We start from the raw sequence: 24,224 nt of genomic DNA, 5'->3' as shown, positions 1-24,224 counted from the left end.
GGAGGGTGAGCAGGACCGAAGGGAAGACGAGTTCTAGAAAGGAAGGGCAGCATGGAAGAGGGGCGACTAGACAGTGGCTAAGAATTTTCCAGAATCATTTTAAGGCATGAAACTTCCTTGTGAGGAAGCACCCTAGGACATCACGGTGGGACTTCAGACCACCAAAGACAAAGGCAAAAGCATCTTTCAAACAACCAGAGAGAAGGGGCGGGTGATCTGCACTGGGCCCGGAGTGAGGTGGCAGCAGACTCACCTGCGAACAGCCAGGCCAGAGTCTGTGCGGGGAACTGTCCTTGCATCTGAAATGCCCAGCGCAGCGCTGGGTGCAGAGAGAGTGCTCCTTCTTTGTGTGTTGAATACATTTAGTGCAGGGGAGACATGGGTTTTCTGTCCCTGTAAAAATGGATTTCCGGATACAGAAAAAATGCGTCTATTAGGCATATCTGGGAGGGAATGGCTTGCAGTAAAACGTCCGGAGTCATGGGTCAGCACCCACGGGCCGTGCTGCGACAGTGGAGGATGCGGGAAATAAAGGCGTCAGGGGCTGTGAGAGAGGCGGGCCAAGAAGGGGGGAGCAGTGCACTGTGGTGACGAAACACAGGGCAGCAATCTCTGCACGCAGACACGCTGTGGGAAAGGCATCTGGGAATGAGCCCTGGGAACACGTGGCCTGAGGGCCAGGGAGGCAGGAGGGCAGGGGCTGAACCCACGGTGGGCAGGACAGGTCAGGCCGGGCCTTGTGTGCCCACCGAGGACCCTGGATCGGCCCCCGAAAGAGAGGAAGGGCCTCGGAAGGCTGGTCACTGCTGCCCATCTGCCCCCCAGGGGGAGAGCCCCGGGCTGGGAAGGCTTTCTCCCGGGCTGTGTGCGTGGACGCCCCTCACCGGGCCACACTCCTCTCTGCTCTCCCGACAGGGGATGAAATTCTGGAACTCAACGGTGAATCGATGGCTGGACTCACACATCAGGATGCTTTGCAGAAGTTCAAGGTGACCGCTTGTTATCAGTACATTGCCAGACTCCGGGGCTTCGGGCAAAGGAACCAAGCATGACCCTCCTTCACTCAAACCTGCAAATTCAAACTGTGGGATCCTTGACGTGGGGCGCCCCGCTGGTGCGGGTCTGGGCGCAGTGTTAAAAAAAAGACCTGGCTCAGAAAATACGAGTGTAATCAGGAGTGTTCCCACGATTTCAGATTTGTAGAGCTGTTTTAAAACGCTCAACGTATTGATGTTGACAAATTTCCAGATCTGTTTGAAGTCTGTAAGGCAACCACGAGAAGATGCTTTTAAGTCTCCGTGTAATCAGTTCGAGACTCCATGCATCCGGCACGTATATGCACACACGCGTTTGTGTTAATACACGTCATGTGTCATCTGTGCAGAGACGTGCAGGTGTATGTTGATTCTACCACATGCACACGCATGCACACGGGTGGGCACGCATGCATGCATGCATGCACATACAGACGCACGCGTGTGGGCGCACGCAGCTGCTGAGTGCTACAGCACACGATCTCTGCCTTTCAGCAAGCCAAAAAAGGGCTCCTGACCCTCACGGTGAGAACCCGCCTGACGGCGCCCCACTCCCTGAGCAGCCACCTGTCTGCCCCGCTGAGCCGCTCCCTGAGCTCCAGCACCTGCATGACCAAAGACTGCAGCTCCTTCGGCCTGGGAAGCCCCGCGCCCCCCTCCGGCGCGGCCAAGCCCAACTACAGGGTCATGGTGGAGGTCTCCCTGCAGAAAGGTAGGGTGGCAGCGCCCCTCCTCCGCCGCCCCCCTGCCCGGGCCTCCCATCCCCGAGGGGTCCCCGAGGCTTTCCTCATCGGGAGTCAGTCCAAGGACAGGGCGGGAGATCCGGGGCGGGCGCTCCCCCTCGGGCACCTGCGCTCTTACCTGTGGCCGGAGAACTGAGGTCCTCTGAAGCTCGGTCACGAGCCCCCCGTGCTCTCTCCCGCTCTCCCTGGCAGAGGCTGGCGTGGGTCTGGGGATCGGCCTGTGCAGCGTGCCCGACTTCCAGTGCATCTCCGGCATCTTCGTCCACACGCTGTCTCCCGGATCTGTGGCACATTTGGATGGTCGGCTCCGGTATGTCCTCGTTTCTGTTGTCGGGAAAACAAAACAAAACAAAACAAAACAAAAACTCAGGATGCTTTGCAGAAGTTCAAGGTGACCGCTTGTTATCAGTACAAGCTTACAGCAGAGGGAAGGAATTCCTTAGAAGGCCAGGAGATTCATCTGGAGACGAGATATTCAGAATGACCCAAGCGTGGCTCAGAGCCTTGCTCTCCAGACTGTGGTCCCTGGACCACTGGCATCGGAATCACTTGGGAGTTTGTGAGAAATGCAGAATCTAGGGCTTCTCAGCAGACCTCCTGGAGTGGAATCTGCATCTTAGTAAGATCCTCAGGGACCTGTGTGCGCGTCCCAGTGCAAGAGGCCGCATCTCAGGGAATTCCAGTCCGAAACAGAAAACATGAGGTGACCACACTTTAATTCCGATTTAACTAATGCGGAATTTATAGCAACATCCGTAGGAGCTCCGGTGAGGTTTGCCTGTGTGCCCTGTATGGAAAAAGAAGCTTACCAAGCCGATCAGTAGTGTTAACTCAGTTTCTTGATGGCAGAAACAAAATATTGGCAGGCCCTGCAGACTTATTTTGCTACAAAGACCTTCTAAGAGGAGCCCTGAATCTAAATTTTCTTTCCAGTAAGTGATTTGGGTTCGGTAACATTTATCCCAGTCTAACTTGTTGTGATAACTTCCAGCTCACTTATCTTCTCTCCCATACCTTCTCTCCCTGGGTTTGGGTTTTGCTACATCAGGAGAGTTTTGCCGTATTTTTCAAGGGTTTCCTTCCCACAATTGCAGTGTATGCAAGGGCAAGCCACGCTCAGGACAGTGTCCTGACAGTGCTTTGAGTTAGGGATGGATTTGCCGTTGTCGCGAGCAGGGCAGTGATGGCTGATTTGCTGAGCTGCTGGTTTCGCTTGGGACATAATGAGAGTCCCAGCAACGGCCTTAGCCCTAATCCCTTCGGACAGAGCATCCTCCCGCCCAGACCTGCAGCTGGGTCGGGATTGTTCTGGACGTCTCTGCTTTCCTGGGCATGTGGGGCTATTCGGCTGTGGCCTAGACCAGCAAAGTGCGGCCCACCACCTGCTTGGTTTCTTTTTTTAAATAAAGTTTTACTGAAACACAGCCACGCTCATCGGTTGACACATTGTGGCTGCTGTTTTCATGCTACAGCATCAGGGTTGGGTGGTTGTGACAGAGAGAGTGTGGCCTGCCAAGCCTAAAATATTGACGGTTTGGCCTCCTCCTGAAAAAGCTTTTTTAACTCTAAGCTAGGTCTTATTGAGGAGATGATTGCACCCTCTGTGCCTCAGTTTCCCCGTCTGTGAGACAAGGGGGTTGGATTGCACCATCCTCTGTGTATGGAAGCATCCCTCTTTTCTACCTCACTTTTTTTTTTCTGGTTACGTAACAGAACAAATCTGAATTTTCCATAACTCACTTCCTGTCTTACAGTAAGAATGCGCTCCATCCTTCTCTCCTTACTTCTTTTTGCAAGGACTTCAGCTGCTCCCCAGTCCAGTTATTTCTTCTTTACCTCTTAGCACACAAAGCGTCCATCTTCCCTCCTAACCATTCTACAGATGGGAACGCTGAAGCCCAACGGTTGTGATTGGTTAAATCATGGTTAATTGGTTAATCGCCTAAATTGGTTCACCTACACCCTCAATCTCGATTAGGCATAGTTTAACGGGAGAAAAGGAGGAGGAAGATTGCAGACTAACCTTTGTTCACGTTGTCCCACCCCGGGTATGAAACATCCCCCCCACTGTGGTTGCGCAGTGAGGGGGTGAGAAGGGCACTGCTTTGGTCCGTCCTCCTCTGAGGGTCAGTCGGGTGGCAAAGGAACTCCACTTATTGGTGTAATTTTTAGGTCTCATCGAACAGCCCTGCCAGGAGTGGGACTTCTGGGAAGGGAGCGTCTGAAAGCCATGTTGGTTAGCTTGCTGACGGCTTCCTGTGTATGCTTTCACAGGTTCGGTGACGAGATCGTGGAAATCAATGATTCCCCCGTGCGCTGCATGACACTCAACGAAGTCTACGCGATCCTGAGTCACTGCAGTCCCGGGCCGGTCCCCATCATGGTCAGTCGTCATCCAGATCCACAGGTAACACGCCACTGGGGCATCTTCTTCCGCCCAGGCTCACTCTTTCAGGACTCAGCTTCGAACAAGACATAGATGAGAGCAGGTGATGCTGGCTGGGTTTGGACTTGAATTTCCAAGACCGTGTTCCGAGTGTAGTAACACGTGTCTGCAGCAGGGGTCCACTGGCAAACTCCTAGACACCAGAGACAATTGGCATGAGCTTAGGGGAGCTCTTGCAGCTGGGATACAAGCTCGAGGGCAGGAAAATATAGACCCAGCATCCCTGCTAGAGATGCCACGAATCAGTCAACATATCTGTGCATCTAGTGGAGACCCGTTATGTGATTGTCCAGCCCTGAGCAGATAGAGCTGAACAAGCCCTTCCACACAGTCCTGCCTCGGAAGCTCACGGTCTTGCTAGAGACACTGACACAGAAATAATTGCAATACGGAGTGATAAGTATTCTGCAAATAGAGAGCTACAGAAAGGAAGGTTGGAACAAGCAAGAAATACCAGAAGTTAGCTTGTTCCAGGCAAATAATTTGAGGAAGGTCATTCCATGAAGTGGGGACACAAACTTCATTAGTAGAGTCATGAAGGGACCTGTCATAGGAGAGTGGCTTGTTCTCGGGGGGCTGGCATGTGGGTACTGGGTGGAGAGGCCAAGGATCTGGTGGGCATGACATTGGAGCGACCCTGTAGTGGGCTTCACATGGGGTGCTCAGAGTTCACGTCGTATTCTGTGGGGGTGAGGAGCTAGGAGAGGACTGTGGCTGTAGATGGAATATGTTCAGATTTTATTTTTTAACCACTGATGGTGCGGTGGAGGATAGGGTGGAGGACGGGGTGGGGTGGGTGCAGCCTGGAGTCTGGAAGAGGAAGGAAACAGATGACGAGGACCTAAACTGCACAGTGGATGTGAGAAGAGGATGGAGAAGGGGGCACGGGGACAACCAGGAAGAACTGGTCGTACTGTTGGCTGATGAGCCTGGGGCACGGGTGGTCTCAGATGACTGGGGTGTTTTCGGGTCAGAAGCAGCACCAGCAGCATAGAGAAGAAAAGGAGGAGGGGGTGCTTGGGAGGGAAGAAATGGTCTCATGTGGGGCATAAAGAGATTGAGGTGCCTGTGGGGTGTCCGTAGGCGGTTAGATTCAGGGCTGATAATGGCTCTTGCGTGGGGTCCAGTTCGGAGTGAGTCTCGGGAGCTGGGGCCGTGGGCATTGGTGAGGTTCCTTTGGGGAACCTGGTGATACTCACCATCACTATTTATGCAATCCTTGTACGTGCCAGGCATCTTTGCTGAAAGACGTGACAGGCAATTGCGTTTAGTTGTTGAAAAACCATCTGAGGTCAGTGTGATTCTCCTGTTGAAAAACCATCTGAGGTCAGTGTGATTCTCCCTTCCAAGTCACAGAGGAGGAAACCAAGGCTTAGAAGGAAAGAGGAACTGGGTTCATGGTGGAGCTGGTATGTGAAGAAGCTAGGCTTTGAAGCTTATGCTCTTAACTAACAGACTCCAAACTCCCCAAGGAAACAGGACAGAGATGGACTCACAGGCCAGATCCACATGCACCTTGTGTAGTGGGATTCAGACCCAGCTCTCTTCCGCTGTGAGCACTAAGGATGAGCACTCTAGAGAAAAGCAAACTTCCCACGACGGCAGACAAGTAATTTGTCTAAACCTCTGGAGATAGAAGAAAAGAAAGCGGCCTCAGTGTCTCTTGCTGCCCTGGGCACCGTGGGGAGAGGGCAGGGGAGGAAGAGTTGGGTGTGGGACCAAGGCTGGGGCCCCGGGCCTTGTGGCCCTGGGTTCTGGCTGGAGGGGTGGGGCACGCACACAGAGAGGCCCTGAGGGGTGAGGGCCATGGGGTGAGGGAGTCAGGGTCCCAGTGGCCCAGAAGACGGAGCCAGGTCTTGAAAGGACAGCCAGGGCATGGGGCAAAGGCACTGCAGACAGGGGAGTCCAGTGCGCATGCACAGCGGAATGCCTGGTCCTGTCCAGCTCTGCTCCTCCCTCTCGGTGACACCTGGGACATCCATCTAACCTCTCAGAGCCTCTCGTTCCTCAACCCTGGAATGGGGGAGTGGTCTTGACCTGGCAGCACTGCTGCTGATACGAATTCCCTGCACTCAGAGTTTACCGTTTGCTAGGTATTGTGCCCAGTGCTTTAAATGATTTATTATTATTATTATTTTATTATTATTATTGTGGCAAAACACATCCAACGTAAATTCACCATCTTCACCGTCTTAAGCGTACAGTTCGGTGACGTGAAGGACATTCTCCTCCTTGTGCCCCAGCACCACCATCCATCTCCAGATGTCTTTTCGTCTTGTAAAGCTGAAACTCTGTGTCCACTAAACAGCTTGCCGTCTCCCCGTCCTTCCAGCCCCTGGAAACCAGCATTCGACTTTCTGCCTCTGTGGTTCTGACGACCTTATGCACTTCATATAAGTGGAATCGTGTGGTACTTGTCCTTTTGTGACTGAATTGTTTCACTTAGCAAAATGTCTTCAGGTTTCATCCACGTGCTTGCAGGTGTCAGCCTTTCCTTCCTCGTTAAGCCGGCGTGATAGCTCATTGTGTGTGTGTGTGTATCTCAGTGTGTGCATGATATCTCATTGTGTGTCCATTTATCCGCTTATCTGTCAGTGGACACTTTTGGCTATTGTGGATAACGCTGCTGTGAACGTGGGTGTGCACATATCTACTTGAGTCCCTGCTTTCATCGTCTTTGGGTACTTGTCCAGAAGTGAAACTGCTGGACCATATGATGATTCTATTTTCAATTTTTTGAGGAACTGCCATACTGGTTTCTATAGCAACAGCACTCACCTCCTTATCAACACCTATTGTTTCCTGTTTTTTTTTTTGAGAGCAGTCAAGTTATGGGTGTGAGGCGGGACCTCATTGTGGTTTTGATTTGCATTTCCCCAACGAGGAGTGATTTCGAACTCACCAGCCATTTGTACGTCTTCTTTGGAGAAAAGCCTATTCAAGTCCTTTGCCCATTTTTTAATTGGGCTGTTTGGTTTTTGCTGTTGTTGTTGAATTATAGGCGTTCTTTATATATTCTGGATCATAATCCCTTATAAGATATATGAATATTTTCTCCCATTCCATGAGTTGCCTTTCGCTTGGTTGATTGTGTCCTTTGATGAACAGATCTTAATTTTGACATAGTCAGATTCATCTATTTTATTGTTGTTGCCTGTACTTTTGGTGTCAAATGGCTTATTTTTTTAAAAACCCTCTGACCTCACTGGGAAATAGGTTATATTATTGTTATTGTACAGAAGAAGAAATTGAGGCTCAGGAGGTTAGGTAACTTTCTAAGAGTACACAACTAGAAAGCGGAGGAACTAGGACTTGAACATAAGTCTGTTTGGTTCCAAGAGTCATACTCTTAACTATTAATCTAAAGTGATTAGTGACCTGTGACAGTAAAATGATGATGGGGATGGTGAAGATGGTGGTGATTTTGGGGATGGTGATCATGGTGATGATGATGAGGACAATGATGTCGATGATGATCATAATGATGACAAAGCCCAATGCAAGACATTTCTGCTGTTTTACATGAGCAGGTGACTCGTATTTCCTAGGTGTCTGAACTGCAACTCAAAGAAGCTGTGGCTCAGGCTGTGGAGAACATCAAGTTTGGAAAGGAGAAGCATCAGTGGAGTCTGGAAGGGAAGGGAGACGGTGAGCTCTGACTTGGATGTCTTTGCCTTCTTAGACAGCTTAGGGATTAGCCATTAACTCGCCTTCGACCTCAGGGACATAAGAGTGATCATGGACAAGCACGATAAACGTGGGCAGAAGTTGGAAGCTAGCAGCCCACCAGCTAAGCTTGGCTCACATTTTCGCTTTGTTCGGGAGGCACAGGATGACAGAAGCATCTGATTTTGAATTTTTTTCAACAGGCAGGCACTCTCCCGGCTCGCCATGTGCCAGGAGTCCTCACCGTCCCCTGTTAGACCAGGTTGCCATTTCCACAGGCGCCTCCCTACGCATTTGAGGTTTCAACCCCAAGATAATTATAATAGACGCTTTAGAACTACTAGCTAATAATATCATATCTGGGCGCCTGGGTGGCTCAGATGGTTAAGCGTCTGCCTTCGGCTCAGGTCATGATCCCAGGGTCCTGGGATCGAGTCCCGCATCGGGCTCCCTGCTCTGCGGGAAGCCTGCTTCTCCCTCTGCCTCTCTCTCTCTCTGTCTCTCATGAATAAATAAATAAAATCTTAAAAAATATATCATATCTAACTTTTATTTAAGGTCTTCTAAGGTCAGACACCTGGGCTAATTCATGCATTATTTTACCAGATCTTCACATATAATTCTTATGCACATTTCTTTTTTAAAAATTAATTTATTTATTTTAGAGAGGGGGAGGGGCAGAGGGGGAGAGAAAGGAACAGGCAGACCCCTCCCTGAGCTCAGAGCCCTGAGCAGGGCTGCTCTCACCACCGTGAGATCATGACCCGAGCCAAAAATCAAGAGTTGGATGCTCAACTGAGTGAGCCAAGCAGGAGCCCCTTTATGCACATTTCTAAGGAAAAGGTGGGGCCCTGAGAGGCTCTCTTACCCATAATCACTCTATGCAGTGCACAGAGCATTTGGACGGGGACTGGGTTAGCTGACTCCGGTGCCTGGGCATTAACTGCTCAGTGCTCAGCCGCTGGGCACTGGCCACATCATCATGGAGCATATGATGGAACAACGTGCAAATATTGACAAGGAGGCTAAACTGCCTGCAAATGTTCAAAGAAAGGAATTTCAACCATGTTCTACCATCTCTACCCACTCAACATGCATTTATGCTCAGGAAAATGTAATAGAGAAACACAAAAATTTCGACAGTGGTTATCTCCAGCTGATAGGCCTGCAGGTGAATTTTCACTTTCATTTCTTCCTTTTTGTGGCTGAGTTTTTTTCTAATAAGGATGCATTATTTTATGGCCAGGATAAAGCAAAAGCATTTTTTTTTTTCTTTAAAGAGGATTTGAACTGTGAGCTTGGCTGATCTTGGTTTTCTCCTAAGGTTAAGGATTCTCTTCCTGGCCTTCCAGAATGAGCTGGAATTTGAGCAAGAGGCTGGGACTCAGCCTGTTCCCACTCCTATGAGCACTGATTCTAGGAAAGCAACACCTGGAACTGTTTCTGCTAGAGGAAAGGGCCTCTCAGGGTTGTGTGGATGGCCTCAGGTGCTGAGAATGGGTGTGTTGGGGGGATGACCCAGGAAGAAAGGCTGGATGGGAGGGAAGAGAAAGGGGGCTCTGGCTAAGAAACTGTGGTTTGGGGGTCTCGATTCACCCTCAGCTGGAAGAAATGGTAGCCTCGGTACAGGGCTCTACACACATTCACAGGCGTTTTCTCTCTTTCATACTGAGCCCTGAAACAAGCCCAGTAGCCCTGGAATTATTATCCCCATTTAACGTGAGCAAATGGGGTGTTGCTGGCTGGGTTCCCCGGGAAGTCAACTCTGAGACAGTGTTTGGCAGCATGTTACCGTGGAAGAGTCCCAGGGATTGGAGCCTGTGGAGGGGAGGGGACCAGAGGCTGGGTAGAGGGAGAGGTGAGCTGATGCACAGCTTCAGCCCTCGCCCCTGGAGTTGGGCAGCTAAGCAGTCTGGTTGGCAGGAATGGCCCCTCCTTTACAGGCCCCTCATCTCCATCAGCCCCCATGCGTGAGGCAGCTCCCCGTAGGCAGTCCCCAGGGAGGCACCTACCACCAGTGCTCCCCACGGGTGGGACAGCAAGCCCTTCCTTGATGAGCAAGTTGGGGAAGCATCCGCGTCTCCATCACATGGAGACTCAGAAAGGCTGAGTGATTTTCCCAAGCGGAAGTCGTACCGCTCGCCCAGGACAAACCCAAGACTGCCGGTCTCCAAATCCCAAGGGACCTCAGATGAGAAGCAGACAGCCTGGGGTGCAGCGTGCAGCCGCGAGCCGTGGGGAGCACGGTGGCCAAGGGTGTGTGTGCCCTCCAAGCTCAGCTGTGGGGGGCCCCCTGTGCTTCCATGACAGGTGTCAAAAGGTTGGAGAGTAGCTGGCATGGGCGGCCGACCTTGGAGAAGGAGAGAGAGAAGAACTCAGCACCCCCGCATCGCAGGGCTCAGAAGGTCATGATCCGCTCCAGCAGCGACAGCAGCTACATGTCCGCGTCCCCCGGGGGGAGTCCCGGTAGCGGCTGCAGGCAGCAGTCTTCTGACCTGGAAGTCCCCACCCACAGCCCCAGCCTGTCCCTGGGGCAGGAGCAGGGGACGCTTCCCACGGCTCCTTCCGGGCCGCCCCAGGAGAGCCCACCCCTCCCTGGGACGCAGGACAGCCACCCGCCCCTGAAGCTGAAGAAATCCTTCGAGATTTTGGTGAGAAAGCCCACAGCCTCCAAGCCCAAGCCTCCGCCCAGAAAATACTTTAAAAGTGACAGTGACCCTCAGAAGAGTCTGGAAGAGAGAGAGGACCCCCTATGCCCTTCTGGGCACACCTCACCCACGTGGGGCCAGGTAAGAGAGGTGTCTGACAGGTTCAATGTTCTCCTGAGCTCCAGAGCCAGGAATCGTGCTTCTGTTGTTGTTTGTTTGTTTGTTTTTTATCGTGTGCACAGTTGTTCTTGAGCATGAGCAGGAGCCTTAGCCATGGGGAAGGAAGGGGTCTCCTGCTCCTTCAGAGGGAAGAGGCTCAGCTCGAGCTTAGAGCCGACCGTGCCAAGACTGGAAGCTTGGCAGGTCCCAAACCGAAGCCCCATTCCCGCTGTGTGGCTTCTGGTCTCCCTTCTAAAATACACTGGGGTTTTCGGCTGCTTTCATGGGGGTCAGTCTTCAGGCTGGCCCTGATGGAGCCCCAGCAGAGCTCCCGGAAGGCCATTCCGCAAGGGGCGGGCAGGGGGGCTTCCTCGAGGGGCTGGTTACCCGCTTTTGGAAGTGACTTAGTCCATGGGATGGTGAGACCTTGGCTTCCGTGTCTTTCCCAACTCCTCTTGCCCAACTCCCACTTCCTTCTAGTTGGAGCTTGGGGGCAATCTCAACTTCTCTGAGCCTCAGTTTCCCCTCCTGCTCGCTGGGGCTGTTTGGAGGCTCCCTGCTCATTTCGTGGAACCACCTAAGCCGATAATCATGGCTGTGATTAGTCTTCCAGCACACCCATGAAAGACCTCGGCTTCCTTCCTCTGCCGCCCATGCCACCCCCTTAGAGGAAGGCCCACCGACAGCCAGGCAGCGGCTGCAGCTTGGGCATCTTTATGCCCAGGCCCTGTGTGGAGCGCCACTTGGCTGCTGCCCCAGTTCAGCCCTACCCCGCCTCCTCCCCCGGGGGCGAGGGGCTGGCCACAAAGGGTCCCCGAGCTCCAGATCCCTCCACCAGCGGCTTGACCGCCAGGCTCCACCGCCTTTCTCAGCCCGGACCCCAGCAGGTGCCGTGGCCACGTGGCTGGCAGTGGGGCCCTCGGGACCTCCCCCCAGTGGCCTGGCGTTGGGCTTGACCAAGCAGGAGGGGAAGAAGGCCAGAGTGGTGGGGTGGGGAGGTGGGGGGAGGAAGGCGGTGAGTGGGAGGGGGAAATGGCGGGAGGGGAGGCAGCTGGTGACAAGGAAGCGGGTCCTGCCCAGAGCACGGATGTGGCTGCTTAGCTGCTGGCCTGATGAGCTCGTCGCTGTGGGTCCCCTCCCCCGCCTCCTGCTTTAAGCCAATGCGGCCTTCCCCTGTGAGTCTGGAAGGCAAGCGAGGAACAGGCAGGCGGAGAAGCCAGGCTTTTTGCTTTGCTCCTGGACACTCGGGAAAGGAGGAGGGGCTTTGCCAGGGGAGGTCTGCTGGCTGCAGGGCTTCCCGGTGATGCCCTGGGGGTCCCTGGCTAGGCTGGGCCATAGACGGGCGGCTGGCTGGAGGGAGAAGCGGGGTTTCTGCAGGAAGGGCTGGCGGCGGGGGGCTTGGACGTGGGCACTTCCTCCGAGCAGCCTTCCCTGGGCTGGGGTCCGATGTCTGGCCTCCCCCGCGGCCCCTTCTCTGTCCCTCCGCCCGGTCCCAGGTGGCCAGCGGGCCCCTCTCAGCAGCACAAGCTGCAAGACCTACTTCTCCTGGGATTGGGGGTCCCAGAGAAAGGACGAAACCAGGAAGCAAGGCTGGACCCCACTCCTCAAGGCTCCTCGACCATTTCTGGGGATTTCTCACTGGATGTGTCTCTCCTTGGCCCCGTCCCTCCCTCTTGTCCTCCTTCTCTCCCAGCCCCCCTGCAGCCTTTTCTCTCTGGGACAACCCCCAAATCTTTCCCATCCTGTGACTCCCGGGGACGTCACTTGAACAACCAAAATGACCCTCAGGATATTTCCCTCAACAAAAGACCCGTTCTCTCCCTTCGAGGAAATCAGCTCAGACCATCACTTGGGCTGGAAACCCTGACTGCCCTGTAAGCCCACACGTCTGTCTTTTCTCCTTTCCCCTCTCTCCCTCACTCACGGAGCACTGTGCTGGGGAAGCAGCTCAAAGTAGCTTTCGGAGAAATTTGAGTAAACTTGGATTTATTTCGGGGGCTAATTAAGAAAAAAAAACCCACCCTCCCACAAAGAGGGTATAATATCAGTTCATTAACGAAACAACAAAACACATTCGCGTCTTTTCCAAGAGGCAAAGTGGCTTTGACCACTGTGGTTGGTACCGGAGTGTCAGCCTCTCAGAGTGTCAGCGATTCACGGGTGTAGACAAATGTCACCCTACGGAGCTCCCAAATGAGCAAAGCTGAATTCCAGCCACGTGTCATTTTTCCTGCGTGATGAGGGTCTCAGACGCCACCGGCCTAGTATTTCAAGCTCCGAATGCCATGGCCAAGCCTTGCTTCTTCAAAGGACTAGTTCAAGGAGCCCAGTGGGTCCTGAGTTGCGTGGTCTCCCTGTATTTCCAAAGGCTCTCCCCGAGCTCAGGTCTCCAACGGGGACCTTGGGGGTGGGGGACAAGGCTCTGTGAACACATTTCTAGCTTCTGTAGCTCTCTGTCAGAGAATGTTTTTTTGCCAACGTAGATGTTCATCTCGGGCCACGGACGTCTGCCATTTCTGTTTTAGTCCCAAGTGATGCATTTATTCCCCCTTCTTTCCTTGCTCTGGGGAGGAGGCCTGCAGCCTTGTGGGACAGGCAGCCCGTCATTCCACCTGCCTGTGGAATGGAAGAACATGGAGGCCACCACAGCGTCTCCAGGCGTTGCTCCTGCAGATGGGCCAACATGGAAGCGTCCCTGTGATGACACTTCTCTTCTCCTTCTTGCCTGGGCCGGCGTCATGCTTGTCCCTCTCTCTGTGTCCCGCTCTCCGGAGCTCTCCTTTCTGCTTCTTTGCCTGGTAAATTCGTACTCTTTGCTCAAGAACCAGACAAAAAGCATCTCTCTAGGGAGCCTCGTTCACCCCTCTGCTTCCTCGGGAGCCCTGGTGGCATCTCGTTGGTGCTGCCGGATGCAAACTCCAGGCGAGTAGGAGATGGGCGCTTGGGGGCCGGTCCGGCTCCTTCCAAGGCTGCGTCATGAAGGAGCCTGAGACTGCATCCAGGCTCCGTGGGGAGAACACGGTGGCCAGGGACTGCCCAGGCCATGGCAGGTGCGGCAGAGGGCAGCCGAGGTGCAGGTCCCGAGGGCCCGGCATCCTTGTGGCATGCTTGTGATGGAGAGCCGTGCGGGAAGGGGCTGGCCCGCACTCGCCTCCGAGTGTTCTCACCTTAGGTTTGCGAAGGCCAGGTGCCGGCTCTCCCCCTCCCCGGGGCAGGGCTTCACCTGGAGGCAGCCGCCCTCCACACCCCAAGCTTTGTGTCCCTGTCACACGGGCCCCAGGGCCTTGACGCTCGGCAAGGAGGAGGTGTGTGCAGGACGCGGGCTCCCTGGAAGCCGCGGGGGCAGCGCCGGGGAGGAAGGGGCCCCCGTGTGTGCAGAGCCGCCGGGGAGCCCGTCATGGGAGCAGCTGGGCGCGGGCTCTCCAGTGCCAGCCCGCGTGCGCCTGGCCTCTCACGGCTGGAGGCCACCGTTTTCACGTGGCCTCGCTTCCTGTTTACACCACAGGAAGCCGGAGAGCAGCTGCCACCGTCACCGCTGCTGCAGGAAGACTCAGCAGGGAGAGCCCCCCGCGCCCTTACCTGCTCCCCGGGGCCTGCGGTGGGCCCGCCGACGCCACCCTGCTCGGAGGCCGAGCCCGGGAGGAGAGGAGGCAGCCCAGGTAGGCTTTCAGCTCGGGCTTCCCGAAGGCAGGAAGGAAGGACCTTCTGGGTCAAGGTCCAGGAACGAGGTAAGGATGTGGGATTGCGCTGAGGACGGAGGGCTGTGCCCGACGAGGGCTGTGCAGGTTGGTGAGCAGGCAGGAGCCCTGAGGTGCCCGCGCGGCAGGACCGTATGAAGGCTGGGGACCCCGTGGTCGGACTGGCGATGCCGTGGAGGGGCTCGGTCCGGGCAGTCGGCGGGAGGACGGAGGGGGACGGCACTCGAGCGCGCGGCGTCCTGCGTGTCCCAGGCTGAGGATGCAGCATCGCGTTCGCGGGCGGGCGCTGTGTCCGTGAGGCTGGCGAATGCTGGCTTCCTGAGGCTCCGTGCCAGGTGCTGGAGGGGAGGAGGGACAGAGGGACAGAGAGCGGGGCAAGCCAGGTCGGGCCATGAAGGAGCTCCCCAGCAGCAGTGGCTATACCCACCATATGCCTGTTGGAGAAACGCTCCGTGAAAAGTGCATGTGTGGCTCCCGGAGGGTTGGGGGGGGTGCGCTGTGAGTGGAAACATCTGACCCATCTCGCCCTGAGCAGGTGCCCCACAGTGGTGGGCTCCCCTCCTCCACTCTCCCTTCCCTTAGTCACCCCAATTGAGGAACACAGCAGAGAATAGCCCGGTGCTCTGCTCGCAAGAGTGCCTCACCCCCGTGTGCCAAGGGCTTCCTGGCAGGACCTCTGACTGCGGAGCTTTAGGACAGTCCCTTGCAACAGAGCAACGGATAAATGCAGAACCAGGCTGGGAGGCCTGGGGCCCCCGGCAAAGCCCCGGAATGCATAATAACCACGCAGCTCTTCCGGATTATGCAGAGCATCTCCAATACCTTGGAGGCTTGACGCTCTCACGGTTTGCTTCCCTGGAGGCCCCGCACAGAGACGGGGGACAGCAGGGGTCAGTCCTCCTCACGCTGGGCTGCTTCCGGGTATCAAGCATCCCCCAGAGCACAAATCCAGAGCAGCGTACTCTTCACCAGGGCAAGGTCAGACCGGGGTGGGGGGGCCACGGGAAGGTCCACGTCCACTTGGCGTCTTTACTGCGTGGGGCTCGGGGGCCGGCCTCGCTCTGTCTCTGGGTGAGAGAGTCTCCCCACCTTTCTAGAGGGGATGCGCAGATATGTAAGATGCTGAGCAGCGAGAGGGGGTTAAGAACCGAGGTGAGCTGGGGTGCGCCCCGTCTGAAGGCACGCACTTTGGCAGTGCTTTTTAATGAGATGGGTGATTGAAAGCAAGAATGGCCACCAATCTGGGACCTTTGGCTTACAAGTTTTAAAAGATACTAAAATTACTTTGGCTTTTAAATTTGCAATGACTTATGAGCAGTTTGCCTTAGTGCAGTGGAAAGGACGCTAAGAATCAGGAGGTTCTGTGGGGTCTCGCCTTCGCTGTGCCAACGGGTGATCCCTTACCCGTGTGGATGTTGGATTTCTCAGTTGTGAAATATCAGAGATTGACCCACATATTCTCTGCAGACCCTTCCAGCTCTAAAATGCAGAGAAGCTAAGTCTTGGTTCTGTGGTGCAGAGAATGGTGCCGGGGGTGGGGATGTGGTGTAGCTGCCCCCCCAACCAGGGCCCAGCACACGGGCTGGTCTCCGCCCCCAGAACGCTCCTTGCTATCTAGCTCTGAAACCAGGACAGGGGCGTAACGCTCAGCTTGGGCCTTGTTTCTGCTCCCCAGGGATTCAAACATCCCCAGCCAAACACCCCCTCCTTAAGAGGCAGGCTCGGATGGACTGTAGCCTTGATATCACCACCGAAGACCCCTGGGTTAGAATTTCTGACTGCATCAAAAACCTGTTTAGCCCCATCATGAGCGAGAACCACGGCCACCTGCCTCTGCCACCCAGCGTCAGTCTGGGTGAAGAAGACGGGGTGCGGGGCCCCCCAGACGGGACGCCGCCCAAGCCGGATGCCACGGGCGGTGCTCCCAAAGCTCACAAGTCGGTGGACAGTGGCACCGTGAAGAAGGGTCCCCCCGTGGCCCCCAAGCCAGCCTGGTTTCGCCAAAGCTTGAAAAGTTTGAGGACGCGTGCCCTGGAGCCGAGGCGGCCGCCTGACGCGGCCTCCCCGGCCCAGTCGATCCCCGCGCCCCGGGAGCGCCCGGGGCCACCCACTCGGACCTTCTCCTCCTCCATCCAACAGAGGATCAGCTCCTTTGAGACCTTCGGCTCCTCACAGCTGCCCAACAGAGGAGCGCAGAGACTGAGCCTGCAGGCCTCCTGGGGGGAAGCAGCACAGACTCCCGGGGAACAAGCGGGAGGACAGGTCGCTGGCCTCTCGGGCCGAGGGGCCGCCCCCACCGTCCAGCCGCAACCAGCGGAGGAAGAGCACCTGCCGCGGGGCTCGCCCACCTCCTCCGAGACCGGTGAGCCGAGTGTGTCGGGGTCGCCTCTGCCAGGACAGCAGTCCAGCCAGAAAAGCCCCCTCCCTGACCCCGACCCTCTCTCGAGGCTGTTGTCCTCACGGACTGAGGAGCCCCGAGGCCCTGTTGTCAAGATGCCGGGTCAGCGGGCGCGGAGCTTCCCCCTGTCCAGGACCCAGTCCTGGGAGACGAAGCTGCTGGATGAGAAGACCAGCAAGCTCTACTCCATCAGCAGCCAAGTGTCGTCGGCGGTCATGAAGTCCCTGCTGTGCCTTCCGTCTTCCGTCTCCTGGGGCCAGACTCCCTGCAGCCCCAAGGAAGGGGGTTCTCCCCCGTCGTTGGCCGGGGATGCCCCAGCTGTGAACAGTTCTGCAGAAGCTCCTGCCTCGGACACAGGCTTCTCACTCAAGTGAGTGTGCCCAGGATCTCCTCCAGCTTCCTGTCTTCCTGTTCTTTCTCGTCTTTCTTTCATAACCGTGCATAACTTTATTTAAAACAACGTCTCGGGTACCCTAAGGGATTGTTCTACCTGTTCTTTCCTGGGCGTGGGCGTGTGCATTACACCCTCCGTATGAAGGAGGAGTTTCACAACCCCTGGTCTGGGGGTGGGGAGGCGCTGGTGGTCCCTGGTGCGTGGCCCATGGAGGTTTGGAAAGCGAATGCACATCAGACGTGTCCCACTCTTGCTCAGGAAGTTCAGACTGGAGCCGGCAGAGGATGACCCTCTCCCCTCCTCACCCCCTGAAGGAATCCACACATACTCTGTACGTGGCTTCCGGCCCCTGGACTGGGCGTCAGGACGTCTGGGACCCAGTCCTAGCTCTGGCGCTGACTCCCTGGCCACGAGCGGGCTCCTCACGCTCAGTTTGCCCTTCCGCTGAGATTAGGAGGTGCGCAGGACCTGCTCCCTGGGGTGAGGGGAGCTCCAGTTCCCCGGGGCTCCCACTGTGGGATGAGATCCTGCCTTGAATTGGAACAACTCTGCATTCACCAGCTTTACTTCTTATTCTTAGACTGCTGAGAAAGGTTTGAGACCCATTGACCCTGATGTTTCATGTTCCAGCCCCAGCAGACAGCCTGGGAGGGAACAGGATTGAGCCTGGAACACACATCTAGAGCAGGGTCTCAAGAGCCAGACCGACCCATGGGTAGCTCCCGGGAGCCGGGCAGATGTAGAGACGCCCCATAAAGTTGAGGTTTCCCAGGAGCTGGCTCTCTCTGGCTGAGAAGCTACTCTCCAGTTGGAACTGGGAGGCTCACCATCAGAATGTACTGTGCCGCGGGATCTCTTCACCTGCTGGCAGTAAATGTCTGCCCATCAGAGGGAGGAAAAATGTCTTCCCATTGAAACCACAGTTTCCTGCAAAGAATGAGGCGTAGCTGAAAAAAAGCTGGCTACAGGTATCAAAACACGTTCCAAAGGAAAAGGAAGGCCAGTTGCTGGGTGCATGGGCACTATTTGTGGTTATTAGGTGCTAATAATGGGGGGATACGCAGGTACTGAGGGCAGGCGTGAAGGAGCGCAGAGGTGAGTGTGTGCGAGGTGCCATGGCCATGATCCGACTGCGGTGTTGGGGCCAACTGTCCAAAGCATCCGCTGTACTCTGGGGTGGGGTGCTGACATTTGGAAACCCTGACCGGGAGTCCGACACACCATGATCTGTGATTGTGAATCCCGGATCTGGGCATTTCACAGCCGTGTGAGCACAGACAAGGGTTCACCCTCCGTAAGCCTCAATGTCCTGACAGCTTCGGTGGAGGGATGCTGGCATCTACTCAGATTTGTTACATCGTATTACAGAATGCATGTCGGTGCCCAGCCCCATGCCTGGAACAGAGTGATTACACAATGATCGTGAGCTCTTACTAATATTCTGATTCGTACCGTGTGCTGTTTCTCTATGAAAGCCTTTCAGAGCTGAGAGAGTACACAGAGGGGCTCGGGGAGCCCACGGAAGCTGACAGCTGGGACCACAGCTCCCCTCAGTCTGGCCAATCGGTCATCTCCCTGCTGAGCTCTGAGGAATTAAAGAATCTCATTGAGGAAGTGAAGGTTCTAGATGAAGCGACGTTAAAGGTAGGCTTCCTTTGTAAGCACTTACAGTGGCCAGACGGGATGCAGAAGCGGCCCCCGGGGTCCTGCCCATGGGAGAGGGACATTGCGTCACTGGATCACAGTAAGACCCGCCACTCGAGGGAAGCTTTGTAGCTTATTGAGTGCTTTTAATCATTGGCTTATTGCATCTTTTCAACCATTCTGTAGGTGAGAAAGGTAGGGCTCAAGAGTTTTCTTTCTCTAAGTTCTGTGCCACGTCTCCATCCCACGGCCTGCTGGCCAGGCGTGAGTGTCCAGGGAGACGCTTGCTTCACGGGAGCGTGCTGTTATAAGCAGCCATGGGTTACCAGCTCTCACCGCGGAGACCTCCCCTGCACAGGGAGAAGTGATCGATCCCAGGGCTTGCAAGCCGCACCCCCCGCCCCGTTTCCCTCAAGTCATTGTGAAAGTCCCACTTCCCATATGCTCCTGAGCACACCCCAAAGATGCGAGGAGAGGAAGTGGCCAGGCAGAGCTGAGGTCAGCTCAGCTCAAATGAGCACTAGCTCAAGGGCTTGCCCCTCCTGGGTCGTCCCGGATCTGCAATGGCTTTTTGCACCAGAATCATCCAGACTGGGGTGAAAGCATTAAGGAGGCATCATAGCTGAAATTCCCAAGGTCAAAGGTGTTGGCTCAGCCTGAGCCACACAAGACGCTCTGGGCTGTGATTCACTCATCACCCGGACCCTGGGACCATCATCCCCCAGCTCTTCATTCCACATGGAATAACAGGGTCAAAAGTATTGTGTCAAAAACAAAGAGCTGTCTTGTCTAGGGTGTCACTGGGAGGCCATTTGTTTTTCTGCTGGGCAAGAGCAGGTAACCTGATACTTGGGTCAAAGTGGGGAGATTTGGGCCAACGCTGGGGTAGAGGTGGGTGGAGCGGTACCCTCATCCCCCTGGGTCTTGGGGACTCCCAGTCAAGGGATCACAGAGTCAGCTGCGCGCCAGGAGCTCTCGTGGGGTCAGAGCAAGGGAATTCTTTGATGTAAGGTTATTCCCTAGCACCAAGGTACAAATTGGTGGCCCGAGAGCCACGTGGACCTCACGTGTATTTTATTTGGTCTGCGTGGTGACTGCTACAATTATTATATTCTAAAGATGATAAAACCTTAACGGATACCTGGGCATCTGGTTTCTCTCTTTGTTGAAAGGGAACCATCGGGTAGCACTGGGTTCTTCTGCACCAGGTTCTTCAGCACAGGAGATGGGCTCCCTGGTTCTCTGCAGAACATGGCAGAGCCGTGTTCTCCAACGGGCTGGGTTTCCAGCTGACTTAGTGGCACCCAGCCCTGTCCGAACCAGTGTGGATGCCGGCGGGGTGGCCAGGAGGGGAAAAGAGCAGCACCTGTTACTTTATTTTTTAATTTATTTTTATTTATTTATTTATTTAATATTTTATTTATTTATTTGAGAGAGAGAGAGAGAATGAGAGAGAGAGCACATGAGAGGGGGAGGATCAGAGGGAGAAGCAGACTCCCCGCCGAGCAGGGAGCCCGATGCGGGACTCGATTCCGGGACTCCAGGATCATGACCTGAGCCGAAGGCAGTCGCTTAACCAATTGAGCCACCCAGGCACCCGCACCTGTTACTTTACACATGCCTTTTCTCTCCTAAACTACCTGCGACTCCAGAAAATACAGCACTCTTGGTCTGGATGACGGAACAGGGTTGAGGAAGGGATAGAACTTGGCATGTGGCCATGCTGGGCTTGGAGATCGAGTCAGCCTGATGTTGCTCCTTAGATTGTTCAGGCTGGCGTGGCGCATGTTTTTAATATATGTGTTTCCTTCCACAGCAATTAGACAGCATCCACGTCACTGTCTTGCACAAGGAGGAAGGGGCTGGCCTTGGGTTCAGCCTGGCAGGAGGAGCGGACCTAGAGAACAAAGTGATCACGGTGAGTGGCCCAGCGCTGGGGGTGCGTGAGAGCCAATGGCCCCAGCAGAGGGAACACCTGCTAGGAAGGGCCTCTCTGGGGGTCAGACGAGTGGCTGGCACCAGGCCCCTGGGCAGGATTTTGAAGGGGAGCTGTTGGTACCCCATCCTTTATAAGAAGTATAGTCACGTCACTACATGACTCCATATTCTACCCTCACCGTGATCCTTCACTGAACAAGGAAGGTCTCTGTGGACCCCAAACGACTTGAATATGCCAAGGGAAATGTGAATCACTTGTGGAACCTTAAAAAAAAATTACAGGTGTCTCAGCCTCACATCAGGACTGCTAGATCAGAATTTCCCGGGGTTAAAAGGGACATTTAAAAAAAACTCTGTGTGGAGGGACATTTTAAAAAACTCCAACCCACCAAATGTCACTGAAGAGTACACTTTGAAGTGGTTCATTGCATGTTACACGAATTTCAAGTCAACAACAACAAAAATTAGAAGCAAATTTTATTCAGTGTCTCTTGTTTTGGACAAAGAGACCAGTAACCTGTTCGCGACTGAACATTTAGACAGGAATGGTTTATGGTCACGGGGGCCTTCATGGAAAGCCATACAGCCGACTGAAGACGTGGCCCTGATAACATAGCACAGCTCACCTGGATGCCGAGGGGCCTCACCTGGATAGAAAGACACCTGGGGAAGGCGGGTCCTGTAAAGGAGGCTGCTTTCCTGGATTTGCCCGCTGGGACCGTCGGTGGGGGGTTGGCTTGGATGCTGGAGAGGCTGCTGATGGTCGGTTGGGGCACTGGGGCCACGCTGGAAAGAAAAAGAAGCAGTTCCCGCGAGGGTTCACAGAGCACAAGGCAGGCCGCACCCTGAGCCTTCGGATCGCGTGGTCCAGCCCCCGTTCTCTGGGGATCTGCTGGAGCCTGGGGGGAGAGTGGGGAGGCAGCTGCCCCCCATCACCTGCACCTCCTCCTGTGGACCCCATGACTCCGGCCCACACCGTCTGATCTGCACTGGGAGTAGTCCACCTGTCTATCTGACCCGATGGTTTCTGGCCATCCCATCCTCATGGACCGAGCTGTGACATGGCCGCTCCCTGTCTCCAAAGCGGGGTGCGCTGTCCTCGTCGATGGCTGTGTTGTCGCAGTGTATTCTATATGCGGGCTCACACGCATCCCCTTGCCCAGCTGGAAACATACCCTCCAGCTCCTCATCAGCCAGCATGAAACACACCACACCTCCTGGCGGGTGACCTGGCCCATTCCTATTGGTCAGTTCAGAGCCTCCCATGTGTGAGCAGGGACTTCCTTCTCTGCAAGCAGGCTCTCGACCACAAAAAAAGCACATAAAACCACCCAGGACCTATTTCTGTCCCTAAGCATGCAGCAGCGGACTACAAGGGGGCTCCTGACTGTGTAGTTGACTTTCCATTGGAGGAGAAGTGAGAACTGGCCTGTGAGAATAGTACTTGGGATCTTTGGGTCTGCCCCGAGTGGTGACTTCTCTCCACCCCATTTGGCCAGCCACCCCGAGACACGGCAGCCCCTCAAACACCAGGAGGAAGCAACGCACATGGGCCAGGCATATGCGCCAGACTTCCTCTTTCTCCCTCAGTGCGTGGACACTTCGGTTCCTTTCCCGAGTCATTGCAAGAGAACTAATGTTGAGCCCCGTCCATGACCGAGGGCCATGATGGGCACTCACTGGCTTGTCTAAACCCATCTTCCCCATGACTCGGGGCGGCGGCGGGGGGGCGGGGGCTGGACATGGAGGGACTACGGCAGAGGGACTCAGATGCCCAGCAGAGCTTCTGCCTCATGCTTGGGTCTCGTATGGAGCCTGGGGATCCTTGCCACATCCGACGGCATCACAGAGTTTTCCGGACACCAAAATAACTTAGAGAAACAGACAGCTTGGCTTCCATGACGATGGAGCACATCTCAGTGACCACCAGTGCATGCTGTCATGCAATCCTCTTAATGATGCACTTTAGACTTGACCTCATTAAAGAGGCAGAGGCAAAAACATGAAATGTTTAAAAATCCCACATATTTTGCTGAAAGGAGACCACAAGGGGTGGCTAGGGCATTGTGTTAGGAAGGGTTCTGAGGACCAGTCTGGCCATTATTGCTGGCGATCTCCGCTCTGGGTGGCTAGGTTTGACTAACTGGTCCGGATTGTCCTCCAGCAAGGATCTGGATCTGATGCCGGGTGATTCCTGGGTCTTGACTTCCTTTGGTTTGTTCAGGTCCACAGAGTGTTCCCCAACGGGCTGGCCTCCCAGGAGGGAACTATTCAGAAGGGCAATGAGGTTCTATCCATCAACGGCAAGTCCCTCAAAGGGGCCACACACAACGATGCCCTGGCCATCCTCCGCCAAGCTCGGGACCCCAGGCAAGCCGTGATTGTCACCCGGAAGCCGGCTCTGGAGGCCACGCCTGACCTGAACTCCTCCACGGATTCCTCGGCCTCAGCCTCTGTGGCCAGCGAGTTTTCTGTAGATTCCAGTAAGTGCCCCCGAGCTAGGGGGAGGCCCTGTGGGCCACATCGCCTTTGGCCACGTGGGGTGGGTGCTGCTGGGACCACTCAGTCATGCGTGGCCTGCCCGGCAGGCTGCTGGGGACGCGTGTCCGTGTTTATATGTGCGTGGGCATGGGTGCTGGTCCAGCAGGTGGGCTTCCCCGGCTCACGTGCTTCCTGGAGGAGGGTGTCCCTGACAATGTCCCTGTGTTCCCCCCACAGCAGAGGCCACGGTGCACACGGTGACGCTGCAGAAGACCTCTGCGGGGCTGGGCTTCAGCCTGGAAGGCGGGAAGGGCTCCCTGCTCGGGGACAAGCCTCTCACCGTGAACAGGATTTTCAAAGGTGTGGTGTGCATCTGCGTCTTTGCACTCTCTCCAGCTGTGTGTTTCTGTAGATTCCAGTAAGTGCCCCAGAGCTTGGGGTTCCCACCACCCCGTGCCCTCCCGGAGGCAGGCAGGCCGGCCACGTAGGGACTCGATTCTGCTTTTTCTAGCTTTTCTCCTCGGCTCAGGACACCTGACTCCTTCTCACCTGCTGGGTCCTCGTAAGTGACTGAGCCCTGGGCTTGGTTCAGCTGGGCAGGGCTGGGACTAGGCTAGGCGGGGCAGGCATGGCCCGAGGCGCAGCACAGAAGGGGGCCCCCAAACCCGCAGTAGCCAATCTCAACGCGCTATTTCTTTTTTTTTTTTTTAAGGATTTTATTTATTTATTCATGAGAGATAGAGAGAGAGAGAGAGGCAGAGGCAGAGGGAGAAGCAGGCTCCCCGCGGAGCAGGGAGCCCGATGCGGGACTCGATCCCAGGACCCTGGGATCATGACCTGAGCTGAAGGCAGACACTTAACCGACTGAGCCACCCAGGCGTCCCATCAACGCGCTATTTCTAAAAATTAAAATTAATTAAACAAAATCCATAATGAACAAAATATCAAAGTTTAAAATAAGGACAGAGTCTTTCC

At 55.1% G+C, this 24,224-nt stretch overlaps 1 protein-coding gene across 2 annotated transcripts in view; it reads left to right on the top strand.

Annotated features, from left to right (window-relative positions):
- The window catches only part of IL16 (interleukin 16), a 100,450-nt gene that overhangs the window by 74,576 nt on the left and 1,650 nt on the right, over window positions 1-24,224 (top strand). The window contains exons 7-18 of one of the 2 annotated variants that reach the window (XM_035024261.1): window positions 916-989; window positions 1,530-1,746; window positions 1,970-2,087; window positions 4,052-4,184; window positions 7,772-7,871; window positions 10,200-10,678; window positions 14,202-14,424; window positions 16,070-17,162; window positions 18,662-18,830; window positions 20,647-20,748; window positions 22,993-23,251; window positions 23,487-23,609. In XM_035024261.1, coding sequence (XP_034880152.1) covers window positions 916-989; window positions 1,530-1,746; window positions 1,970-2,087; window positions 4,052-4,184; window positions 7,772-7,871; window positions 10,200-10,678; window positions 14,202-14,424; window positions 16,070-17,162; window positions 18,662-18,830; window positions 20,647-20,748; window positions 22,993-23,251; window positions 23,487-23,609 — 3,090 coding nt within the window. The remainder of the gene's footprint in view (window positions 1-915; window positions 990-1,529; window positions 1,747-1,969; window positions 2,088-4,051; window positions 4,185-7,771; window positions 7,872-10,199; window positions 10,679-14,201; window positions 14,425-16,069; window positions 17,163-18,661; window positions 18,831-20,646; window positions 20,749-22,992; window positions 23,252-23,486; window positions 23,610-24,224) is intronic. The other variant, XM_035024262.1, reaches the window with a different exon arrangement.

Source organism: Mirounga leonina, unplaced genomic scaffold (assembly GCF_011800145.1).
Source record: "Mirounga leonina isolate KUSES-001 unplaced genomic scaffold, KU_Mleo_1.0 Mir_178, whole genome shotgun sequence".
Lineage (NCBI taxonomy): Eukaryota > Metazoa > Chordata > Mammalia > Carnivora > Phocidae > Mirounga > Mirounga leonina.
The sequence above is the reverse complement of the archived record's forward strand: the minus strand, read 5'-3'. Positions and strand labels throughout refer to the sequence as shown.